Here is a 23,223-nt window from a genome sequence, read left to right as displayed (position 1 = left end):
GAGGCAAAGACCAGAGAGAGGGAGGTGCCCCAGGTGTCTACACCACCCACCTCTCGGTGCCGGTCCCATCGCTCTCATTTCACAAAGGAGGGAGGCAAAGACCAGAGAGAGGGAGGTGCCCCCAGGCGTCTACACCACCCACCTCTCAGTGCTGGTCCCAGAGAAAGCAGAGGAAAAACAAACTTTTTCCCCAGGGAAGGGCTGCTGAAGACCTGGTGTGCAGAGGAGGCTCTGACCCCAGTGCCACAGCAGCAAAGACAAAGGGAGAGGCCACCTCTGCACAGGACAGATGGGGAACAGAAACGCCTGTCCAGATGGGCAACTCCTTTGTCCCGGTACAGGAGTATTCCCTGAGTCCCAGTGAGAAGACATGTGAGCTATTTACCATTTTTGACATACATCTTTAGCCCTCAGTTAACTTCATGGGAAACTGAATATCATTAATATTCTGCAGCACAGATTTATTAATTTTTAGGTAACTTTCCTGCTGGAGAATCTCAGCTGAGGGAGAAGCAATCTATGGAGTGGTGCTTCTCAAAGTGGGGTTCTCCAGAATAGCAGTGGCAGCTGAAATGCAAATTCTCAGTCCCCACCCCAGACCTACTGAATCAGAACTCTGGGATGGGGCCCAGTAAAAAAACATTCCCTGGTGCCTGTTCAGATTTGAGAAATGCTGACTGAGTTTATGGTACCTTAACATATGAATCTATCAGGCCAGTCTGAGTGTTCTTCCTAGTAAAAACTGCAATCACAGTACTGTGGAAGAATGATGAGGGCCTGGAGGGATAGTTCTGTTACCCTCCCGAAAGATGGCATGCCCCTCCACCCACTTTCCTCACTGCTCAGCTGGCACAAAGGCAACTGTCATCTACTTCTGGGAAAATTTCTTTAAAAAAATAGTTTTAGAAATAACAAAAAAAGATCAAATTATGAGTACATAATTAGGCAACAAATACTTTTTAAAAAAACGTTTTGGATAAACTGGAAGATGGCTAAAATTAACCTACTTTTAAGACCTGAAAAAGTAAATATTCAATTTTTTAAATTAGTCAATAAGAAAAAAAATCTTTGAAAATATGAAAACCTTAGCATTCTCATTTTCTTATAAAATGGTCACGTCCTTGCAAATAAGCCTTTCCTCCTCGTTCAGGATAACGGTGTGAGGAACAGTTGTACATAAATAAGGTCTCCCAGACAACCGTCTTATCTCATTATGGAAGGAAGTTCACGAAGAAAGAATTGACGCTCTTCCCCAACAACGACAATACATTTTTGGATTCCTTTCCCAGAAATTAGTAAATAACAAAATACCTTTCATTTTACAAAAAAAGCATGTTCATAGCAAATGCTTAAATCTAATCCATATGCCACTCATGTGCTTAAAAAGGGAGATGTTTCCATGAGCCAATTTCTCCACTCATTCTGTGCCAAGTAAGACAGATTTTAGCAAAAAGCCTCAGAGGGAACTCTGTTCATTCTACGGGGTATAAAGTACTATTTATTTTTCATTCAGAATTCCCAATTCTCTCCTTACTATACATTTTCCCATTTGTGCAGGTTTTATCCACTGTAGGTAAGCACATTAAAGGCAGAGACATACAACATCTTCCTTGGCTGGAAGAAATTTTTTAAATGCTGGCACAATTCAGCATCTACATTCTGCTGTATTAAGAAAATGCAATTTTTATTGAACAAAAAAAGCTTACATAATATGGGGCCTGGGATTCATCCTTTTCATTGCTATCCCAACTCAAAGCAAAAAGACATCCCCAGGGGTATGTAGTTGAACATTTATGGTCTGTATGGTAGAAAAAAGTTCAGAATCCACACCTAAGACATCACAGAAAATAGCTGTGATGTGTGTTCCCTTTACATCATTTAATTGTGCAAGTCCAGGCAGTCCCCAGGTTACGAGCAAGGTAGGTTCTGTTGGCTTGCTCTTATGTGGAATGTGTACGTAAGTTGGAACATTCACCTATTGTCTCCATCTGTAAGTACAAGCTGTATGTCCGTCAGATGTTTGTACCTCAGAGGCTCACTCTAATGGGTTCCTTTCATAAGTTCGAGTTGTGAGTAAATCAGATCTCTGTAATTCAGGGACTGCCTGTATGTAACAAAATGATCTTCTGTTTGCGTCTGAATGTCTTTTTATCAAAACACAGCTAAAGTATGGAGAATTCAAAATAAATGAGTGGCATCAGAAAATATTTAAGAGACAAAAAATCAAAATATTTTATTATAAAATGTATTGCATTATAGACTTTTCAGATAGATTTCCAGGTATATGAATGAAAATGTCTACAGAGGGAACACAGTGGTCTCTGAGACCAAGGGATAAGGAACAACCCTTGTGGAAAAGAGACAGATGACCAGAGAAGCACCAGAGATGACAGACAGACTGATAATCGGCCTGACGAGAAAATTAAGTGAGACTTCGCTGGCTGTCGGATCCACTACTATAACCTGGAATCAAAATCGGGGGTTGAGCCTCAAATTTGAGAGGTACAGAATTAGTGTCTAGAATATTTTAAGGAAAAGCACCCTGTGAATGAACAAAAAGGGGCTGAAGCCACAGACAAGCGGGGCTGAAGCCATAGACGATCAGGGCTGTAAAGCTCTCAGCCCCTATGGGGCTGGTACCTGACGCATAGGACAGAGGCAGCAGCAAGACCCAAGGAAGTCAGGCACCTAGAACGCGTTTTCTGTGACCACTGGAGCTCTTCCTGTGGGGTCTCCTCAGGAAGCGGGGTGCGAGTCACTGAGAAACATCTCAGCCTAAGGACGAATAATCAGCCTTACCTTATACCTGCAAGGTGGCTCTGACATCCTGCCTGCCTCGGGGAGCTCAGCTGTCAGAGTTGAAACCAGAGGCCCACCCTGGTTGCCCAGGGTCATTCCTGCCACACCCCACCCAGCGGGGATAGGTTTAGAAAAATTAAAACTTCACATTTTTCACAGTGCCACATTCTAGGCTGGGAAAAGAACAGTTGCCGCCAAAAAGTGGCCTGCCCCTGGAAAGGGAGGATTTGATATTTCAAATGCTGTCTCCACAGATCAGCAGGTAACTAGAGGGAAGAGGCCCAGAAAGCACCAGAGAAGCAGCAGCTCATGTGCAGAGGACAGTGTCTGTGCTAATGCTCCATCCCTCTCAAAGGCACTAAGTTGCTCTCAGGATAAACATTAAAAGGAGGCTTCTGAAATGTAGGGGCTCCCAGAGTAGTGTTACATCCTACTGAAAGCAAGTTAATGTGCAAAACTATTGTCCACTGTCCTGTGAAACTGAATTTTGGGGGGGTCTCTATATTACATATTATTAGATGTGGCGCTCCTTTCTTACCTGAGTTCTAGATTTCTTAAAGTCCCTTTACCCATGCAAATTTCTCTCGAAGTAATAATAATGCCCAAAATTTCAGTGCTGAAATAAAGTACATGTTAATCAACAAACATAGGTCTTTAAATACTAAAGGACCAAAATAGTCTCCCTTCTTCAGTAACTGAAGCAAAGTGGCATCTCACCTTTACTTCTAAATAAAGTTTAAATGTTCACCCTAAACATGCTGGTTGCTAAGGCACAGACACAAAGGACTCTCTGGAAAGTCAACTAGGTCATTTAAAAGGTGCTCTACCTTTTCCGATGCCTTGTCTTGTACAGGTAGTCCTGAACCGGGAGGAGGTGGGGCCCGGCGTTTCTTCATCTCCGACTTCACAGAGGCCCCCGAGATGCTGCCCAGCGACAAGGATGGACCCAGCGTAAGGGAATGCGAGTGCAGGGACGGGGAGTTGGGGGTCGTCAAACAGCCCTGCTGGGAAGACAGACATAAAGGCTGGTCAGTGCGAGACCAGTGCTCAGGCACGCTCACGACAACCCCACCAGCATACTTGGAGTGGCCTCTGTTTCCAATGACAGGCTGGAGCGACCTCAGCAAAACTGCCACGTGACTCCCCTGAAGCTGCACAGGACAGACCCGTGTTGTAAGGCCTGATCATGAGCAAAGGGTGGGCTCTCCCAACCTCTGAGAAGAGCACTTAGTGGTTACAGCCATTCAATCTTCCTTACCAACCTGCAGGTATGAGTTAGCCTCCTTAAAATGCTAGCCTGTCATCAGAGTGAGCTCTTAGGCATGGAGAAAAGGAAGGAACAGATCAAAGAATGTGTTTTACTCAATTTAATTCAAGTTGGGGGGGGCAAGGAGGAGGGAGAGGGATGGGAGTACCGGTTCCCCCCCCCCCAGTGGGCACAACATAAAGGTATATGATGCACCTCCTAGATGCAGGACACAATTATAACAGCCACTCTACCTAACAAATGCAGACATTGTAAACTAATCATTTGTACCTTCATATGAATCTAAAATTTAAAAAAAATTAAAAATATATGTTTTCTTGCAGAGGAGACCAACAGTCTGGCCATCTTGGGGAGGATGTCACCTATTGTCAGGAAGGAGCTTAAGTTTTTTTTAATTATCAGAAGCTGTGAACAAATGACTGCTGTATAAGTAACATGCTGTGAAGACCCCTTTGCCCACAGACACCTAGCTAGTAGAAAGAAATATGGCCCAACACACTCACTTGTTCTCAAGGAACATTTCTGGGGGCGGGGGCGGGGGCGGGGGGGCGACTAAAGGACTCATAAATGTTTCTACTCTTTCCCTCCCTAGCGTCTGCTTCATACAGTCACGTGCTAGGCAGAAAGAGCGTCAGGGAACCTGCACTCTCATTTTCAGATTGAAAACTAGATGGCACACCACTCTCTGCCCTGAGCTTGTCCTTTCCTGTCCTGGCAGGTCATCTAACACAGCACATATAGCCCTGGGCACTGTCCATGCCACACGGCAGGCATGCAGTACAGAGCTGAGCCCACAGACACAGAAGACACTGCCAGGTTTGATTCTCACCTTTGTCACTTACAAGCCGCATGACCTTGACCAGGTTTAAATTTTTCTCTGCCTCTGTTCATCTCCTCTAAAACTGCAGTGAACAATGGTCCTGCATTACAAAGTTACCAAGGGAATTCAACGGTGGCATACATACAAGAGCTTTAAAGAGCCCTTGGCACCTAGTAAGCAGCCGGCAGGTGCCAGCTGCATGTTGATATCTTTCCCCACCATTAAAATGTGAGCTCCGTCAGGACGGGACCATGGCCCACTTTTACCCCCAGCCCTGGTGCGTGGAGGGCCCTTGAGCCCACAGCTGTGGTGGAGCAGAGAGGAGTGGGCCTAGGGCCACTCTCTGCCTTCATGTTCCACAGAATGAACCTGCAGGTGAGATTTCATTTCAACTACGGGTTCTTCACATTTAAATACATTTTTAAAAACCTATCATATAAAGCAACAATCAGTATTAATTGTCCTTGGACACAAATTATATTATGTTCTGCCAATTAATACCATCATTTCGTTTCCTGAGAAAATTTCTTGGTCACAGATTTTCTTGTGCTTAATTATTAAAGCCAAAGGACAAAACACTGCACGTGGCTGCCCCTGATGCCAGCTCCTGTTCTTGTGAGATGCCAGACCTCAAAGTCATCCAATGCCGTGGCCATCAAATACACAGTCTCCATAAGAAATAGGTGAGGGCCTTTACAGGAGATAGCTTGACACACAGGAAACTCATCAATGCCTATTCAGACACACAAAAACATGCACATCGCTCCCCCATGCTGGAGCTCTGCAGCCACTGCACTCACTGCAAAGCAGATCAGCCAGTGTGGGATAAACTGTTGCGTATTTTCCTCTGCCTTCCATCTACCTCCATAGCAACCGTGAGAGCACCAGGAGACGAACGCAGATTCACTTAACCATGCAGGGTCTGGATGCCTAAGTACTTGAGGCAAACCAGAAAACAGGTCTTGTTAATCCAAGAGCCAGCACTGACAAGGTATTTCCCGGGTGGCTGCTCTGCTCAGATACCCCCAGACTCAGGGGGATGCAAGCCCCATCTCTCCTCCTCATCAGGGCCACAGCATAGACACTGGGATCCTCCAAGCTGCTTTGTTTCCTTCTTGGTAAGGCTTGCTGACAGGGTGCACGCACATACACACACATGCACATACACGCGTATGCATATACGCACACGTATCATGGGATTGATTGAAGGTGCAGCCTGCCTGGAGAACTACCCAGCTACACCGTGCTATGCCACTATCTCTGAAGTGCACATGAGGTTCACGACAATGTATTCCGCAACCCTGCGCCCAACTGCTTCTCCTCACCCCACCCTGTCTAGACACAGAACTCCCAGTTCCTCTTCAGCCCTCACCACAACTATGCATGCCTGGCTGGTCACTCAACCCTGCTGTGACTTTACCTCTGTCCTCTTGTTGCCCTGAGCATCTCACAAAGCTGTGTGGATACTCCCTTAAAAGTACTCTCCCAGCCCCCCTCTCATGTTGATTCAGGTTTTTATTCTGTAAATTTTTTGCCCTCACAAATTTCCTGATACGTTGAATTATCCGCTCCTTGCAGCAAGGAAGGGGCACCTATCTTATGCAGAGACATCCTCATCTGCAAAATGGGGGAAATTCCATTGACTTCAAAGCTAAGCATTAAAGGAGGACACTTAGATAAAGCACTTAGCATATTTCTGCCGCTTTAAAGCATCGAATGTTCTCGGTTGGTTCCCTTCTTTTCTGACAAGCACCTTTGGTAAGACGACCACATCAGGCCCAAGGTGAGATGGTACTGGGTAGCAGGAAGCCAGAAACATGGAGTGTGCCCCACCCATGTCCCCTCAAGTTCTGACACCCATTGTCTCCAGATCTCCAGATGTCCCAAGTTCTGACACCCATTATCTCCAGACAGTGGGCGTTTCACATCCTGCACCTGCGGCTCTGGAGCACAGTGGGTGCTGTTCACCCATCATCTGTGACGGGAAGGCAGCAGACACCTCCCGCCTCGCCCCACGCAGTGTGCTGTGCCCTCAGTCCCCAAAGTCTCTCCGCATTCTGCTGCTCAGCAGTGTTTCCCAATCTTTAACCCATGGGCAGCCAAAAAATTTCTGCTGCTCAGAGAATATTTGTGGTTTAACACCTACAGTCCTTCTTTCCCTACTTTTGGAATCTCTGCACAGAAACAATGCACAGAATAATTGATAATGGGAGGAAGGACTGTTCAGTGCTGGGTTCTTTAAAATACTCATAGTAATACTGAAATGGACCAGAAGTTTAATACATGCAGTCTGCAGTCAAAACCTATTATTCCAGTGACCTATTATTCCAGTTTCCCCGATCGTCCTGTGCCACAAAGTGGCAAGGTTCATGGGGCATAGGTCACTGCTTCCCTGTAAGAGGGGTTTAGTTAGTCTTTCCCTATCCAAACAGGCTGATCTCTCTCTCTCTCTCTCCCCCTCATCTCTCATTCCTTTCTCTCTCTCTTTTAATATCAAGACATTTTCTTGTAGGGAAGTGAGTCATACATTTCTCCAAAGATTGGCACCCAAATCGACAGATTTTGGCAATCTTATCAGATTTTTTCAGGAGTTGTGAGGACACCCACATAAATCATTAATAAAAAACAATGCTTAGCAGAACCTTCTATCTCAGGCTCCATGGGACTTTGGTTGGTGGGGGTGTAAACGTTTACCACGGAAACTGCTGTTGGCTGGAGGGAAAGTCCCAGTAGATGCCACTCGCTAGAGACAATACACAATTCTGTATCCAGGTCACCACACCATCGATAGCCAACTAATTCATTTATTGCATTCAATATAAAATGTCATTGTTTGGGGCCAGGCACAGCAGCTCATGCCTGTAGTCCCAGCTACTCCAGAGGCTGAGGCAGCAGGATGACTTCAGCCCAGAAGTTTCAGGCTACAGTTAACTAGGAAGACTCCAGTGTACTCCAGCCAGGGTGGCAGAGCGACTCTTGCCTCTTAAAAAAAAAAAAAAATCAGATTGGATTATACTATACACCCATGGGGGGAACAAGAGTAACAAGAAACTAATAAAATCTAGATCTGAGCTTATAATCAAAATAAAATCAACATTACCTGCAACGATTGTTTTGCCACAGGTACTGTTTTATGTATATATGTATATGTATGTGTAGGTGTGTGTTTATATGTATGTGTGTGTATGTATGTATGTAATTGGTTGTTTCTATTTGAAATGTCCTCATTATCTTCAAAAGTCTTATTTTCCTTGTATTTGATTTTCGTTGTAACTATGGAACACAAATTCCTGGCAGGGACAAGGAGCCATCTGCACACCTGCAATCAACAACAGGAGTTTCTCTAAGGGGAGTCCAGGACTCCCCTACCACAGGCCTACCAAGGAGTACTGGGCCTCCTAGGAGAGCCCAGAGCTCCCAGGCAGCTGGTGGATGGACTGTTGTAGGCTTGGTCTCCAGAATTAGATGCTGCCCCTAAACCATTCTTGAACCTTGTACAGGCACAGCACTCTCATAAAAACCAGTACCAAGCAGCAGGGGCACTCTATGACAGCTTAAGTGCCCTGAAAACTTAACATGCTCCATAAGTGCTGGGTGTAATTAAGACAATTCTGGGATTCACACGTTCTGCAGGGAAGTTTTCTCCCTTACTTGCTGACGTAACTGACCAGAGATCAGTACTGGACAGTAAGCTGAGTCCAAGGTAAACAGTACTGAGTGAGATGAACTGCCACGGTCTCACCCCGTTTCCCTGAACTCTCCCCTGAAGCCTCACAGAGCTGCTGTGCAAGCATGTCCTGGAGATGGCTCGTCCTCACCGGCAGCAAGCGGCCTGGCGAACTCGACTCGACTTGACTCACCTCCAGATACAAATGGGTAGGTGCTGGACTTGAAACCTTTCTGGTTAAGACAAACTGATTCTTAAGATAGTCATTTTACTTTCATTTCTCAAAACTGTCCATTTTGACATATAAAACTGTATCCTGCGAGAACAAATCATTTAACTAATTCTACTGGGAGTCTGAGCAGATCTTTTGACATGGCTGTTGAAGGATTCAGATACAGATTTTTATTTAAAGGTGATGGAAATATTTCAGTTGCAACAAGTACACTCTGAAAGAGCTATCGAGAATTCTATCAGGATAGACTCTTCCTAATTTGCTTAGATACTTAAAGGATGGCAGAATGTCTGGTGTTTCAATGGTGAGAAAAACTAAGGCCCAAGGACTGACATAGTGATTCAGGATGGCTCAGCTCCCTGGTGATGGAACAAACCAGAAACAGGCTCCGGGATCTGTCTGCAACCTCTTCTCCTTACACAATGCTGCCCCCTTTTGAACAATTTTACAATTCTTTTTATTTTTATTTTTTTAATTCTTTGTCAGAGTCAAGCAGGACAGATGATTCAGTTCAGAACCTGTCATCCACATCACCCTGTCTTTGGATACAGGTTTTGGCAGGACCACAAGACATAAACAGAGAGCTCAGATGACACCATCATCCTTGCCTCTCTCCCTGGGATCTGTGGGGCAGAGATGCCCACATCTGTCACAGCTCCCGATGCAGGTGAGAAAGGGGGGAATACACAGTTTGGGGCAAGGGGACAGACTGTTTCCTTCTCTGGAGAGCGAACTGAATCCCTCAGCCAGGTCCCCCACTGTCTTCCTATATCCTGAGACCCTCATCAATTCAGAGTAAATGGCAGGCCCAGAGGCACTACTGGCCAGCCTTATGTGAACTGACCACTACAATGGGCAAAAAACAGAACTTAGGAATCTCGATTCTATTAAGTGAGATTAGTAGGAGCTAGGCATTCTCTTTTGGCCAAGGTCCTCCGTGGAATGCCCATAGCATCATTAGAAGTCTTCAGAAGATGAAAGATGCAAGATCTACTGGCTTGGATACTGTTCAGCTGACACAATACTGTGTTAGGTGAGCTCTCTGACGGGTACAAGCAGCAGAGCAGTTTGGATCAGTTTCCCTACTGGAAGGATCTTTTCTTAAAATGAGCAAGCAAAGAATATCCAACAGGGGGTACTGGATTTTTTTCCTAACAAAACTCAACAGTGGGCTCGGCGCCTATAGCTCAACCGGCTAAGGCGCCAGCCACGTACACCTAAGGTGGCGGGTTCGAATTCCCAGCCCGGACCCGCCAAACAACAAGGACGGCTGCAACCAAAAAATAGCCGGGTGTTGTGGTGGGCGCCTGTAGTCCCAGCTACTTGGGAGGCGGAGGCAGGAGACTCGCTTGAGCCCAGGAGTTGGAGGTTGCTGTGAGCGTGATGCCATGGCACTCTACCCAGGGGGACAGCTTGAGGCTCTGTCTCAAAAAACAAAAAAACAAACAAACAAAAAAACTCAACAGTGACACTGAAGGTGAGCCAATCACTGTATTTAGGGCTTGTGAAGCAGGGCCATCTGAAAGGTAAGACCCGTTGGTGGGCACACAAATGTTTGAATGCTTAATCACAACAATTTTAGGAAGCCAAATTTCTGACCCACCAGCGATAGAAAAGGCTTCAAATTTCTCTACATGTTCACCAACATTTATTTTCTAATTTAAAAAAATTATGGCCATCTTTAGTGGGTAGAACCCCACTAGTTATTAATGAGAGGAGCAGCTTCGTGTGTGCCCCCTGCCCACTCCTGAAAGAAAACCGAGGCTGAGAACCATGGCCAGTAACTGCCGTCCCCCACCCCCTGACACCAAGCTGTAAGTGCTGTCCCCACCCTGCCCTGACCAGCACGCCTCACTGCCCAGGCCGGAGGGGCTCGTCTTTCGTCCTCTCCCAGGAGCAGTGCCTTAGAGCACCAGTCGCCAGCACCTGTCTGGCCCAGGCTACAGGATCTCACAGCCCCGTTTCACTGCACGGCACCCACCTCCGGCTCTCTGCCAGCCTGACGATGCGCCAGCCCCCCACCCCTCCTAGTCCAGGCTCAGAAACTCTCACTGACATGGAGTGGAGTAACGGGGAGGGAGCGGCAGGGAGGGACAGACCTCTCTCTCTTCTCCGCTTTGTCTCTCTCAGAAATTGAGCCCCACATCGGCACCTGTTAGATCCTTCTTTTGTTGGCCCCTAAGGCACAGCTCTACTAGCTTTTATGTACAAGTGCCAGCTCTTTTGGATGCCTCCCACTTACGAAGTTGGGGGCACCCCCTGAGCTACCCCACCAGGGCCTGTCTCCTTTATCTTCCCTCTGACACAGCAGCTTCTGAGCCGAGGCGCAGAGACACATCCAAGGTTTACTCTGGTCTCCTTCCTGCCCAGCCAGCAGAAATGCCCTCTGGTTTCCCAGGACTCATTTTCAAATCTCCCCAGACCCCTGCCTGGGAACCCTACCAACTGGAAATGTGTCTGCCTCTATAACCAAGGCTCCCATTTTTCTGGCCCCACCTATCAGGGACCCACTCCCCCAAGCAGCAGGCCTAGTGAGTAGAGGGTGCTGGGAGCCTGTGGAGAGCACCGTGGAATGCCCTTCCCAGGCCCTGGGTCCAACTCCTGTCTGGGTCCACACAGACACACACACACACATATAAAATAACCTACTTCTGCCACAGAGAAATCCCATCACTGAAAATACTCAAATCTACAATTCCAATTTTAATACAGAAACCACAGTCCCTACTTCTCGATTATTTTTCCACATCCCTGAGACAAACTCATATTCCCAATGCCAAGGTTTGCAGTAAACACAAAGCTAAGGGGGTTTGTCTTCCCTCAAATGGCTCCTGCAGCCACGCTGTTGTTGCTGGGCTTGATTTTGTCTCCACCTGCTGTGAGACAAAGGGAAACACACTGTCTGCCACTTGCCATGAACACACTCATCTCTTGACAACTTCGGGAGCAGTCCTAGATGGCTGTTTTTAAACCCACAAAGGGGTCTGGTTTCTCCAGGAAAGGGCAGGGGCTGTGGCGGAGCAGCACCCTCCCCACCTGAGGTCCATCTGGCTTCCTCCCCAGCCACACTGTCCTCCAGGCCCCCAGTTCCTGCACTTGTCTCTGAAGGGCAAGCAAAGCACCACTCACTCCCCCTCTGGCTATGACTTTCTCTGTCACATTCTGAGCAATCTTTAAACTGGCTGATACACTTGCTGAAGAGCAAATAACCTGCTTTTTCTTGTTGCTTCTAGAATGTTTGGTAGACTTGCTATTGCAGAGATTTGAGCCACTGCCAAATTTACTATTTCACTATTTCTCTCAGAATGTGTCAGAAGGATACAAACGTGACCTCTCCCCTTTTAGAACTGCTCACATTTTCAATGTCTCCATTAAAACCCTGGCAGTTGGCATCTCTAGGGAGATACTTCCATGCATGCGTGCATCTGTGGGCATATACACACATATACACACATAAACACATAAACCCACAAAGGGGTCTGGTTTCTCCAGGAAAGGGCAGGGGCTGTGGCGGAGAAGCACATATACACACATATACACAGAAAACAAAACATGTATCACAGGGAGCTGAGCCTTGCAGAGCTAAGTGGTGGGCACCCCTGGACTTGGTGATCAGCCAAGTGGCCTGTGCACCTCTTATGCCCTCAACAGAGTAGCCCAACCAGAGGAGAAGCTGACACGCCAGGTCCTGTGCTTTCATTCAGCAAACCCTGCAACCTGGACAGCTTGCTACATCTCTAATAAAGGATGTGGGTGAACGCAGGCATTAGGGAAAGGAAGGGAAGATACACAGCATGTCTCTCGTGCTTATCCCACACCAGGACAGGCATGACCAGTCAACCCCAGAAACCTTCTCCATTCAGCATTCCCTGAAACTCTCTGGCACACAGAGCTGCCCCCAATTATCATGGTTACTTTAAAATCATCACATTCCCCTTACTTTATTTTGATCATCCTCAGCATGAATTTAACATTTCCCTTGGTTTCCTAGACAAACTTAAAGAGATAGTTTTTCCTATCCTCCAAGAAAAGGCAGAAACTTAACTGGCCTTTCAGCCTGGACAATAAGACATTAATGATAAAACCATGAGGCCCCTTTCAGATAACTCTGGTTGTTTTGACCATTCAGAGAAAAACCACCTATGGCTACGCAAGCCTGGACAGAGACAACAAGCTCCAGTGTCCACCTCTGCCCAGGGGTGCTAAGCTTTGGGGGAGAGAGGTCTCTGCCTTTCCCAGCACAAAATAACAGAGTCTTACGGCTGGAATGACATGTGCTGGCCCAGACATCAGCTCATCTGTAAATTCCCTTTACATGCTCAGTTAGCTGTCTGGGGAGAAGAGTTACCCACCGTTCCCACAATCAGCACTGGCAACTCTCTTACAATGCTGGTCTGACCATTGACCACCTCAGGGTAAAACGCTGTGAGTCTAGTCAGGACCCAGGGCTTACCTTGGCAGACAAAAGCAACAGAGTTCTCCGATGGTGATCTTTCAGCCCGCTAAAATCCTTTTAGCTTTTCCCACATAAACCATTATAAAACCTGGTCTCCTCTCAGCTGCTGGACGTTTGTAAACTTTTCCAGCCTTAATGTGTTGATTTACACTCAAGTCCTCTGGCCTCATATTACCAACAACCACGATGGCTAGAAACTGAGTTTGTCCCCTGTTATCCCACCCAGTGCTGTGTCACCTATCATCTGTGGCCTGGAAGCGCGTCATGTTCCTAAGATGCACGTGGACATCCCTCTCCTCCAGGCTCTTACAGATCAGGAGAAAACCAATGCTGGCCAGGGAAGCCTGCCATGCACGGGGCTGCCCCTGCCCTTCTCAGAGCTCACAGGACTCTGGTAATTGACTAGCTAAGAACTCTACTAGAAGGAAGCAGGAGAACAAATGTTCTAAATTTTTAAAATCTATTTAAGCCTTCTCAACAGTTCAGAGTACATTCTTCATGATATGGCATGCTTCATAAAGCCATACGAGGAAGAGTAAACATTCAGGGTAAATCGTGGCTGAACTAGAATAAGTTCACCCAGTCCTGGAATTTCTCTGTCCAGAGGAAGCTGCAAGGGTTAAGACAAATGGGGGAAAAAAAAAAAAACAACATACCAGTAAAAAATTCAGTGGAAGAAGTCCAGGGCTCTGAATCATTCCTTCAAGAGCAGAAAGGGCCCGTGGGCCTGGTGAGGCTGCTCACACCACCTAGTAGACAGGCCAGGATCACTCCATCACCTGCTCACCAACGACCTGTGGCTGCTATTCCTTAACTCAGATGTTTCAGCAAAATATTTCTTTAATGACCTGATAATGGATTGTTAGTCACTTCCTACTCACATATGATCTCGAGACAAGTGATATTCTTATTCAAAAAGTCACACTTTCTAAGGCACATACTCTGCAACTATGCTTTAAAGATTTAAATATTGGAGTATTACAGTATACAGGAAACTGCTAAGATACACTACCCTCAGGCTAAAAGGTTAGAAGAGGAGCACTCCAGGGAGGACTGGCCAGCCACAAGACAAATGAGCAGACAGGACAAGTGTTCCAGAGATAGCTGTTACTTTCTAATTTAAGAGGGGACCATTTTAACTATAATTCAAAGAAAAAGCAATTACTTTGGCTGGGCATGGTGGCTCAGGCCTGTAATCCTAGCACTCTGGGAGGCTGAGGCAGGTGGACTGCTTGAGCTCAGGAGTTCAAGACTAGCATGAGCTTGAACTCCTGAGTAGTAGAGATGGGAGATCCTCATCTCTACTAAAACTAGAAAATTGTCTGGGCATTTTGGTGGGCACCTGTAGTCCTAGCTGTTTAGGAGGCTGAAACAAGAGGATCACTTGAGCCCAGGAGTTTGAAGTTGCTGTGAGCTGTGATGATGCCATGGCAACACTGTACTCAGGGAGACAGAGTGAGATTCAGCCCCACCCCCAAAAAAATATAAATAGAAAAGCAATTACTTTGCAATACTAGAAAAGTGCTTGTATCTGTAGCTTGTTTATTAGCTGGCCTGACTCCCACCCCTCAGATTATCAGGTTTTCACTGCCAGTCGACCTTAGCTGGTGCCATGGTTCTCTTGCTCCCATTTCTCTGGGCCTCAGGAGTCTCCCAGGCCACGTACTCCAGTGTTTGTGTTTGCAGGGATGACTAATTCTTATAGAAACCATCTCTGCCCAGCATTTGTTGTTAGTACATTTGCCAGACTGGAAGCAAATAAGTATTTATATACATATGTGTACACACACACACACACACATGTGCAACAAAGCACGAATTAACATTTCCAAGGCTTCGCAAGTATTCCTCTCCCTTAGGAAACCCATTGTTTCTCACAGAACTGTTGCTTCCTGCAGCCCTGGCTCTGTTTTCTGTTATTAAGGAGGAGTTCATATGGCATGAAAAGTGGTTTCGTACACAAACTAACGGCCAGCACAGACAGGCTGGGAAGCGACCATCTCTGCTTCCCCTTGTCATGGGATCTGCCTGTGGGTACAGAGGCACTGTGAGGCCAGGGGCTGGCAAGGGTCTTAGGGACAGTCCCTTCTCATGCCTGACATGGTACTGCTCTGGTCATCTCTGCTGGGCATTCACGAACACAGCTCTTCCAGCCATGGCCGGGCCCTAAGAGTCCTTTGAAAGAGCAATCGTTAAGCTAAGCTCAAGCCTCAATTATTCTTTGCAATAAAGACTTTCATTTTCACATGTGGCTAAGAATTACTGATCAATAGCCTAATATATTGTATTCACGAGATTAAATTCAAACATTGTTGGAATTTACTCTGAATTCTAAGTTTGTCTCTTCTGTGGTCTCAAGCTGCCAGAGAGGATGGTACAACTCTCATCTACTCTGTGCCCACGCTGGTGAGACACCTCAAAGCATGAAGAAAAGATGCTTTTTACTGTCACATCTCTGACATCACACAGAAGCTAGCCTAGGCCTTGAAGTGCCACAACCCTCATTTCTTAATGATATATTACTGCCAACTTTGCTTTATTGCTACTACTTACTACTGTTAATAAAAGCATCTAATAATCAATGTTTAGCAAATAATTTTTAAATTAATAAAGTAAAAACAAGACAAAATCATCCATACTCTTATCCTAAAGCAACTGTAAACATAATCTTCCCCAATTTACTTATATATTTCACCACTGAGATGCCGCCTGCAAATGTGTATTATTTAAATAAAAACAATTGTTGCTGTTGCTTTGGTTAACGGCAGGCTCAGTTACCTAAACCTCACCAAGGAGCCTATGTATTCCTGTGGAGTAAAGGGGCATGTGATTGTGCACAGCCCTTCCGTGGGTCCTACTCCCGTGGAGTAAAGGGGCGTGTGGCTGTGCACAGCCCTTCTGAAGGTCCTCCCCTTCCTTGTTGTCTAGGAGGACAGGAAAAGGTGGGTGCACCCATGATAAGGAGGCCACAGGGTCTCTGGGCTCACGAAAAGGGCGATGAATGTCAGGGCCTTCATCCACTCTCCTCTTCTTTGACTCTAACATCAGTGCTGTGACAAGGTAGCAGCTAAATGCTTTTATTTCCCAGGCTCCTCTGCAGCTATTGGCCACATCCCGAAGTTCTCACAAATAGAACAGGCGCAGAGGTGATAAGCACACGGCTTCCAGACTGGCCTGAAGAAAACTCATGGGCACGTCCTTCCCGGGCCTCCCTCTACCTGGTGGATGGACCTCCCTCTACCTGGTGGATGGCAGCAGCCACATCTTGGGAGTGCAGGCTGCTGAGAGCCCAGCACCTCCAGCCCTGAGGGCAATTCCAAAACTTGAGAAGGATCAAGAGCTTCTGGGCTGTGAATGTTGAGGGCTTCCTTACTGCAGAGCCTGAGCCCACCCTCACAAATCCAGTGGCAGGAGTCAAGTTGAGTTCCATGAATAGGAGCCCCAAGCAGAAGAAAAGCAGAAGGAGAAAGCACACGGGCAGCTGGAAAACGTGACCTGTGGCAGGAGGTGTGAAAAGCTGAGACAAGGCAGGTGCACACAGCACGCTGCGAACCCAGACGGGCACGGCCCACCTGGGCACTACAGGAGGGGTCTTGACAGCCTCCAAGGAAAAAGCACCCAGCCAGTACACCTCACAGTTCCCCAGGGACAGGAGGTTTTTAAAAGGGGCAGAAAAAACATCAGTGTGACTCAACAAAAGCAATGAAGTGAAGTTCTCCCTCCTCTGCTGTGGAGCCCTTCTGGTCCTCTCAGAGTCAGCGTCCTCATGGCACAGCACAGCCTGGTCAGGGCCATCACTGGGGCCTGGGGTCACTGGCACATGTGCAGGTCATCCCAATCCCAAACTGTGAGTGTGGACCCCGCAGTTTGGGGAACAAAGTGCATTGACAATTTTCCATGTGATCGGACTGAGCACACGGCTCCCCCTTCCAATCAGGGAGTGAATCACCACTTGAAGCTCTGCATCAGAATTTATGGGGCTCAGCAACTGAGCTGTGTGCAGCATTGATCCATCTTACTTTTTTTTCTGTATGTAACCTAACCGTGCTTATCCTACAGGGAGCTGTCTGTCTTTAGTATGGGATATAAAGGATTAAATGACTGAACCAGAGATCAATTCTTGTGGGCTGTGCTTCTGAGCAGCAGGCATTCTCACATGGCATGAGCACAGGCAGGCTCCCTGCTCTGCCTGCTACTCTTGGTTATAGGTACTGAACTAGTTAACAGCCACCAGAAATAATAATGACAAGGACAATAGGGCTCTGCCTTCACAAGGCTACAAGTCTTTTCTCCTGTCTACCAATTAACTCCCAATGTTTCAACAAAACCAGGCTGCAAATGCTATGGCAGGAGATCACCTCCAAAAGAAGTAGCAGAGGTGGCCTTGGACACAGCCAGAACAATTTAGATGCCTGGACAAAGAGTACTGGAAACTGCTCCTCGCAGTGTCACACACGACACAGTATTTAGAAAAACTACAAGTTTTTGGTAATAAGACGTCTGCGCAGTGCCTGATGCCCAGTTTAGGTACCGTTGGCTTCATTTCTACAGATGTCAACCCCTCTCACCATAAATTAGGGGATACTCAGAACCTGGATATTAACAGGTAGTACGTGTTAAACAGATAGGATCCAAATCAGTAACCCTTGATGTAGTGGAGCCCACACACAGGACATCATCTGCTTAGTAACATTTAAGTCATACTCATTACATTGTTTAGAACTGACCAGAAGCATCTACTCTAGGGCCCATTACGATAATTTCTTTCTTTTCTTTTTCTCCCCCCACCCTCGCCCGTTCCAGGGCATTGTAACTCAAATTCCTGAGCTCAAGCAATCCTCTTGCCTCAGCCTCCCCAAAAGCTGGGACTTTAGGCCATTATAATGATTTCTATGGAGGAAAAAACCTCAATTCTCAGTAATGAAAATGCCAAAACTCACTTCTGTCAATCTGTAAGCAAACAGGATTCATATCACACTGAGAGAGATCAAGGAAATTCAAATGCAAATGAAAATCATTTCTTTCTGTAATGACTGTATTTGCAAAGAAATAAGCTTCACAACTATCTGCATTTATAATTTGCTTATATTTTTTGCTACAAAGCTAGAAAATCATGTAGAGAATATAGAATACAAATGTATTATGTTAAAAGAAAATAAACATCAAAGACAATCCACTTAGGAAATATCACTATATATGTATTTTTGTAGTTCAACCAAAAATACATATGTATAACATATAAATATTATTTTTAAGCTAGGAAGGTAAAATAATTTCTTTCTTACCCGTTGATTTTTCTTGGTTTTTCTTCCTTTTTTATCACCCCAATAACATCCAGGCAGTAGTTACTGCCCAAGTTTACCAGATTATCTCAGTACACGAAGCTCAGTGCCAACACCTCTGTAACATCCCTTCCTGAAAGCTCATCTCAGCTTCACTTCCAAAAGGAGACACATCAGATTCCCCAGGGGGTCACCTAGCAGAAAGTGTCACCTGAAGTATTTGGGTTTATTGGAGGCTGTTGTTTAAAGGAGTTTCGTGCACTATGTAATTACAGACCCAGAACGTATCATCAGGGGCCACAGGCATTCCCAGCCAAGCAAATAAAAGATTTCTCTGATCCTTCTTACCCCAGACTGAGGGTCAAATACTGGGAAGTAGGAAGTCATTTGTTCAGTCTATTTCTACATAGATATGTTACTAATGCACAGTCAATAAAAACTGCCCTGTATACTCACACACACATTCACACTCACACGCACACATACACACATGGACACATACTCATACACATGAACACACATACGTACACACACACATACACACACACACACACACACACATCACCAACAATTCAGGGCACGCTTTTAAGTCACAAAGTAGGGCTGTTGAAGAGCTAGAACTTTTAGTTCTTATCCCTTCTCCTTGTTCTCCCCCTTAAACTATTTTATAATTGAATGAGAAGCACAGACCCCCTCAAGCTGGAGCCCCTCCCAGGCACACCCTGCTCTGCAGAGACCCTCCTTAACCTTCCTCACAGTCACCTGCTCCTCTGACTGCACTGTCACCAGGCTTCAGGCCTTGATCCTATGAATCAGGATTTTAACAAGGACCCTGGCAATGCCTATGCACCTGAGGGTTCTGCAGGGTAAGAGATGCATCTGTGTTGCTGGGCTTCTTAGAAGTTACTAAAAAGATATGAAAGAAAATTTGGCTATCAACATTCGATAACTCAGATGATAGGTGGCTATTTTATTCTGCAATTTACTAAGCACTGCAGCTATGCAGGAATGATTGCAACTGAAAGGAGAAGAGCCCCTCAAGGTACAGTGTGCATTTAAGGAGCTGAGCTCCCCTCCCCTGGCGAGACCAGCAGCCCCTTGGCTCATGCACAACCCACAGCCAAGGCCACTGCTGAGCAGGAGGAGAAAGGAAGAACCGCAGGTCACGTGGACGCATCTAAGATGGAGAAACCAAGAAACATGGTGGGGCTGGGAAGAGGGAGTGAAGCCACCCCATGGGAGGAGAGAACAAGGGTGACCCCGAGCCTTGGGATTCTGGTCCCCAGGGCTCAGAGAGTACAGCAGGATGCATAGTAACCCTGCCCAAGAAGGCCGGAGTAAGAGCCAGAGGCAAAGGCACATTCTCAGAGAAAAGGCTCATTCTAACTGAAATGTGTTATTTGTTATATGTTACCATGGGAGATGAGAGGAATGTCAGAGAAGGATGGATGGCTGGGCTTGTGCATGTGGCTCTGGTCCTCCTGGGGGCAAGGATGTGGAAATGCGGCCAGAGGCTGGTACAAAGGCAGCTGGGGACGTGATGATGGGCAAATGTTGTGAAATAGTGTGGAACAAGGATTCCATAAAAACCTCAAAGGACACATCCAGCGGACAGTCCTGGCACAGGGAAGCCCATCTCACCATCCACTTCCTTTTTAACAATCTGGACCAAGACACAAGAAAGTGTGTCTAGAAGCATGGAGGAGGATACCATGAGAAGAAGTGAGGTTGGAGGGCTGAGTAACAAGCCAGGGGGGTCCAGGGGGCCGCCCGGGTGGCCTGGCCACTCTGAAAGCAGCACAGGGCACAGGACTTGCCTCCTGGCAGCCCCACTCCAGCAGCCCAGGGAGCCGGCAGGACAGGCACAGTGAGATCAGGAAGAGGCTTAGAAGACAGCACCCTGCTGGGCAGGTGAGCCTGGGGAGGCCCAGAGGAGGTGACAACAATGGGGGTTGAGACTGTGGAGGAACCCTCAGGTGGAAGATATTTGCGTGGAAGGGAACGGACCCCAAGGTCTCAGCCCCAGCACCTGAGTACAGTGCTGCCCTTTCCCATATAGGAAAGATGCCCGGGGCTGAGAGCTTCTCGTCCCCTCAGTCCACCCTCCAGTCTCTGAAGCAACTTAAAGCGATCCACGTGCAGGCAGGGGAGTGAGAGTCTCAGTCTTATACTTGGAGAAGGCCATAAAGGAAACAGCGTGTGGAGGCAGGGTCTGTTAGGCAGAAATAATAGATACTCGTGTTTTACATGAACATTAAAAAACCCATTTGAAAGAAACATTTTCTACCCCCAGTCTCCCTACCAACACCACATTTCCAAGCAAGAGATTAAAAATCTGCATTTCTCTGAGAACTAGTATTGGCATTAGGCACCGGAGACTGACTAGTCAGGAACTGCTTATATTACTCCCACTGTAAGAATCAAGTGCTTTGGGGGAAAAATATCACCAGAATTTCAAACACAAAACCCTCCTCTTACAGTTTCCAGGTCTGCATCAGAAAGCACCGGACAGGAGTACTGAAAGACTTTTAACAGCCAAACGTGTGTAAGAAACCTCAGGATTTTTCTAAATTACACATAAATTCAATCGGCTTTCTGCTATTTGATAGGAATTTTATATACGAGGCATAAGAAGGTGCTGTCATTTGCTGCTGGCTGGCACAAATTCGGGGACACAGTATGGGGATGCCACTCAGCCAGACGTGCAGGGCAGACGCACCTGAGCAAGGCTTCGACGATCCTGAGAGCATCTGGTGATTCTCCTGCTCCACTCTTTAAATGTGCCACCTGCTATTTATTTTATGTCTAATTTTGAATATAAAACACTTTCTAAAGGTACAAGCTGTGCTTTTTAAAAATCTCCACAAAAGTGACTTATAACAAAAATTAGTTTTACATCACAAGCCTGTGGCGTAGCCCTCAAGGCACACTATCCTGTTCTGGATTTTCGAGCTTTCCAGAAAGAGCCAGCTCCAACCTCCCTAGGTTTGTCTTTGTGATTCACTTGCTTGTGACAACACTGACACCCTGTGGTGGAGCCAGCTCCACACACTTCTCTGAAGCCTCTCAAGCTCTTGGGCCAGCCGGCTGGGTAGGCATAGGCTCTCTGGTAAGCAGGGGACTAGGGTAGCTGAAATTATGGAATTTACAGTGTAGTGTTTAGCAAACGTTCTCTGAAAGCATCATTTTGCTGGAGGGCTTCCTGTACATCTGTGGGCTCCTAAATGCCTGACCACTATACTGCAGTAGCCTCCAGCAGAGCCGAGGCTAGTCTGTGGGGAACACTTAACCTGGATTCCAGAAACTTTATTAGGGCTTTTGATATGGAGTCACTTCAAAACACAATGAGGGACTCTTTCCATACCAAGAGGCTAATGTGGCAGTGAGTAACAACTATTTCCCTCAGTGCCTAAGCAGAGAAACAGACAAAATGTCTCCAGACAGCTTTTTGGGTTGTTTTCTGAGGCAGTGATTTTTTTTAAAACCATTCATCAAGAGACTAACTTTACAGCAGCAAGCCACGGAATGGTACCTGATGAAGTACACGCTAACAAACTTTAGACTGACCAAACATATAGAATTTGCTTTTGTTTTTTAACCATGGAACACAGGCCACAAGAGGCCAGTTACTTCTAACAGCTCCTTCTCCAGAGAAAGGCCGACTGCCCAGAGTCCCGCAGTGAGTAACAGAACCAGACTTAGAAACTTGGCCACTTCATGCCTACATAGAAGCATTTCTCCTTCATCAGACTGCTACATGTTTTTGTTTGGCTGGGTTTTTTTCCTCAACATTTTTTGCAGCTGAATGACAAACGAACCTGCCTAACACCGTGTTCCGCCAATGTGCAGAGCTTAAAACTCCTGTCCTGTGACTGAGGAGACACAGACCTGAGAGCCGGCCCACATCTCATCCAGAGATCAGCAGCCCTCGCAGGCCACATGTCCTCTGAGGGCCCTGGTCCCGATGCAGGGCTGAGGTAACCGTAGTGTGACCTGCCCTGAGCTCTAACAGTCCCCAGGCTGAACTACAGGGGAAACAAACCAGGAGCCCATTCCCCACAGCCCCGAAGCAGCTTCCCTTGTGGACACACAACCAAGAGTTTTCTGGAAAATGTGAAATTCCAAGAATACTACTTGAAGTTATTTGGAAGCTCAGGAAAAACACTATAACTCAAGCATGTTTTGATTAAGAAAATGAAGATGTGACCTTGGAACAGAGTCAACTTTAGTTTCCATGAAGTTAACTGATGCCTCTAGGGGAGGTCCAATTACTTGACCAGCTACTTACTTTAGGATACATTTTTTAGAATGAAAATCTATTCTCACAGACTCTTTAGGTAACAGACATGGTGAACTGCTTACATTTTCTCAAGAAAAAAATAATAGGCTGTGTGCGGTGGCTTACACCAGTAATCCCTGCACCCTGGGAGGCTGAGGTGGGTGGATCACTTGAACTCAAGAGTTCAAGTCCTGCCTGAGCAAGAGTGAGAGCCTGTCTCTACTAAAAATAGAAAACATAGCCAGGGTGGAGGGGCACACCTATAGTCCCAGCTACTCGGGAGGCTGAAGCAAGGAGATCACTTGAGCCCAAGAGTTTGAGGTTGCTGTGAGCTATGATACCACAGTATTCTACCAAAGGGTGACAGAGTGATATGAAAGAAAAGAAGGGTAAGGGAGGGTAAGGGAGCAGAGGGGAGGGG

The 23,223-nt window shown here is 46.5% G+C and overlaps 1 protein-coding gene across 4 annotated transcripts in view; it reads right to left on the bottom strand.

Annotated features, from left to right (window-relative positions):
* The window catches only part of COBL (cordon-bleu WH2 repeat protein), a 314,424-nt gene that overhangs the window by 128,747 nt on the left and 162,454 nt on the right, over positions 1-23,223 (bottom strand). For 3 of the 4 annotated variants that reach the window (XM_023517890.1, XM_012810060.2, XM_023517891.1), the window contains one exon: positions 3,627-3,800. In XM_023517890.1, coding sequence (XP_023373658.1) covers positions 3,627-3,800 — 174 coding nt within the window. Of the gene's footprint in view, positions 1-3,626; positions 3,804-23,223 lie in introns of all 4 variants that reach the window. The other variant, XM_023517892.1, reaches the window with a different exon arrangement.

Source organism: Otolemur garnettii, unplaced genomic scaffold (genome assembly GCF_000181295.1).
Source record: "Otolemur garnettii isolate 467f Iridium unplaced genomic scaffold, OtoGar3 scaffold00123, whole genome shotgun sequence".
Taxonomy (NCBI): domain Eukaryota; kingdom Metazoa; phylum Chordata; class Mammalia; order Primates; family Galagidae; genus Otolemur; species Otolemur garnettii.
This window is presented reverse-complemented; position numbering and strand designations above follow the sequence as displayed.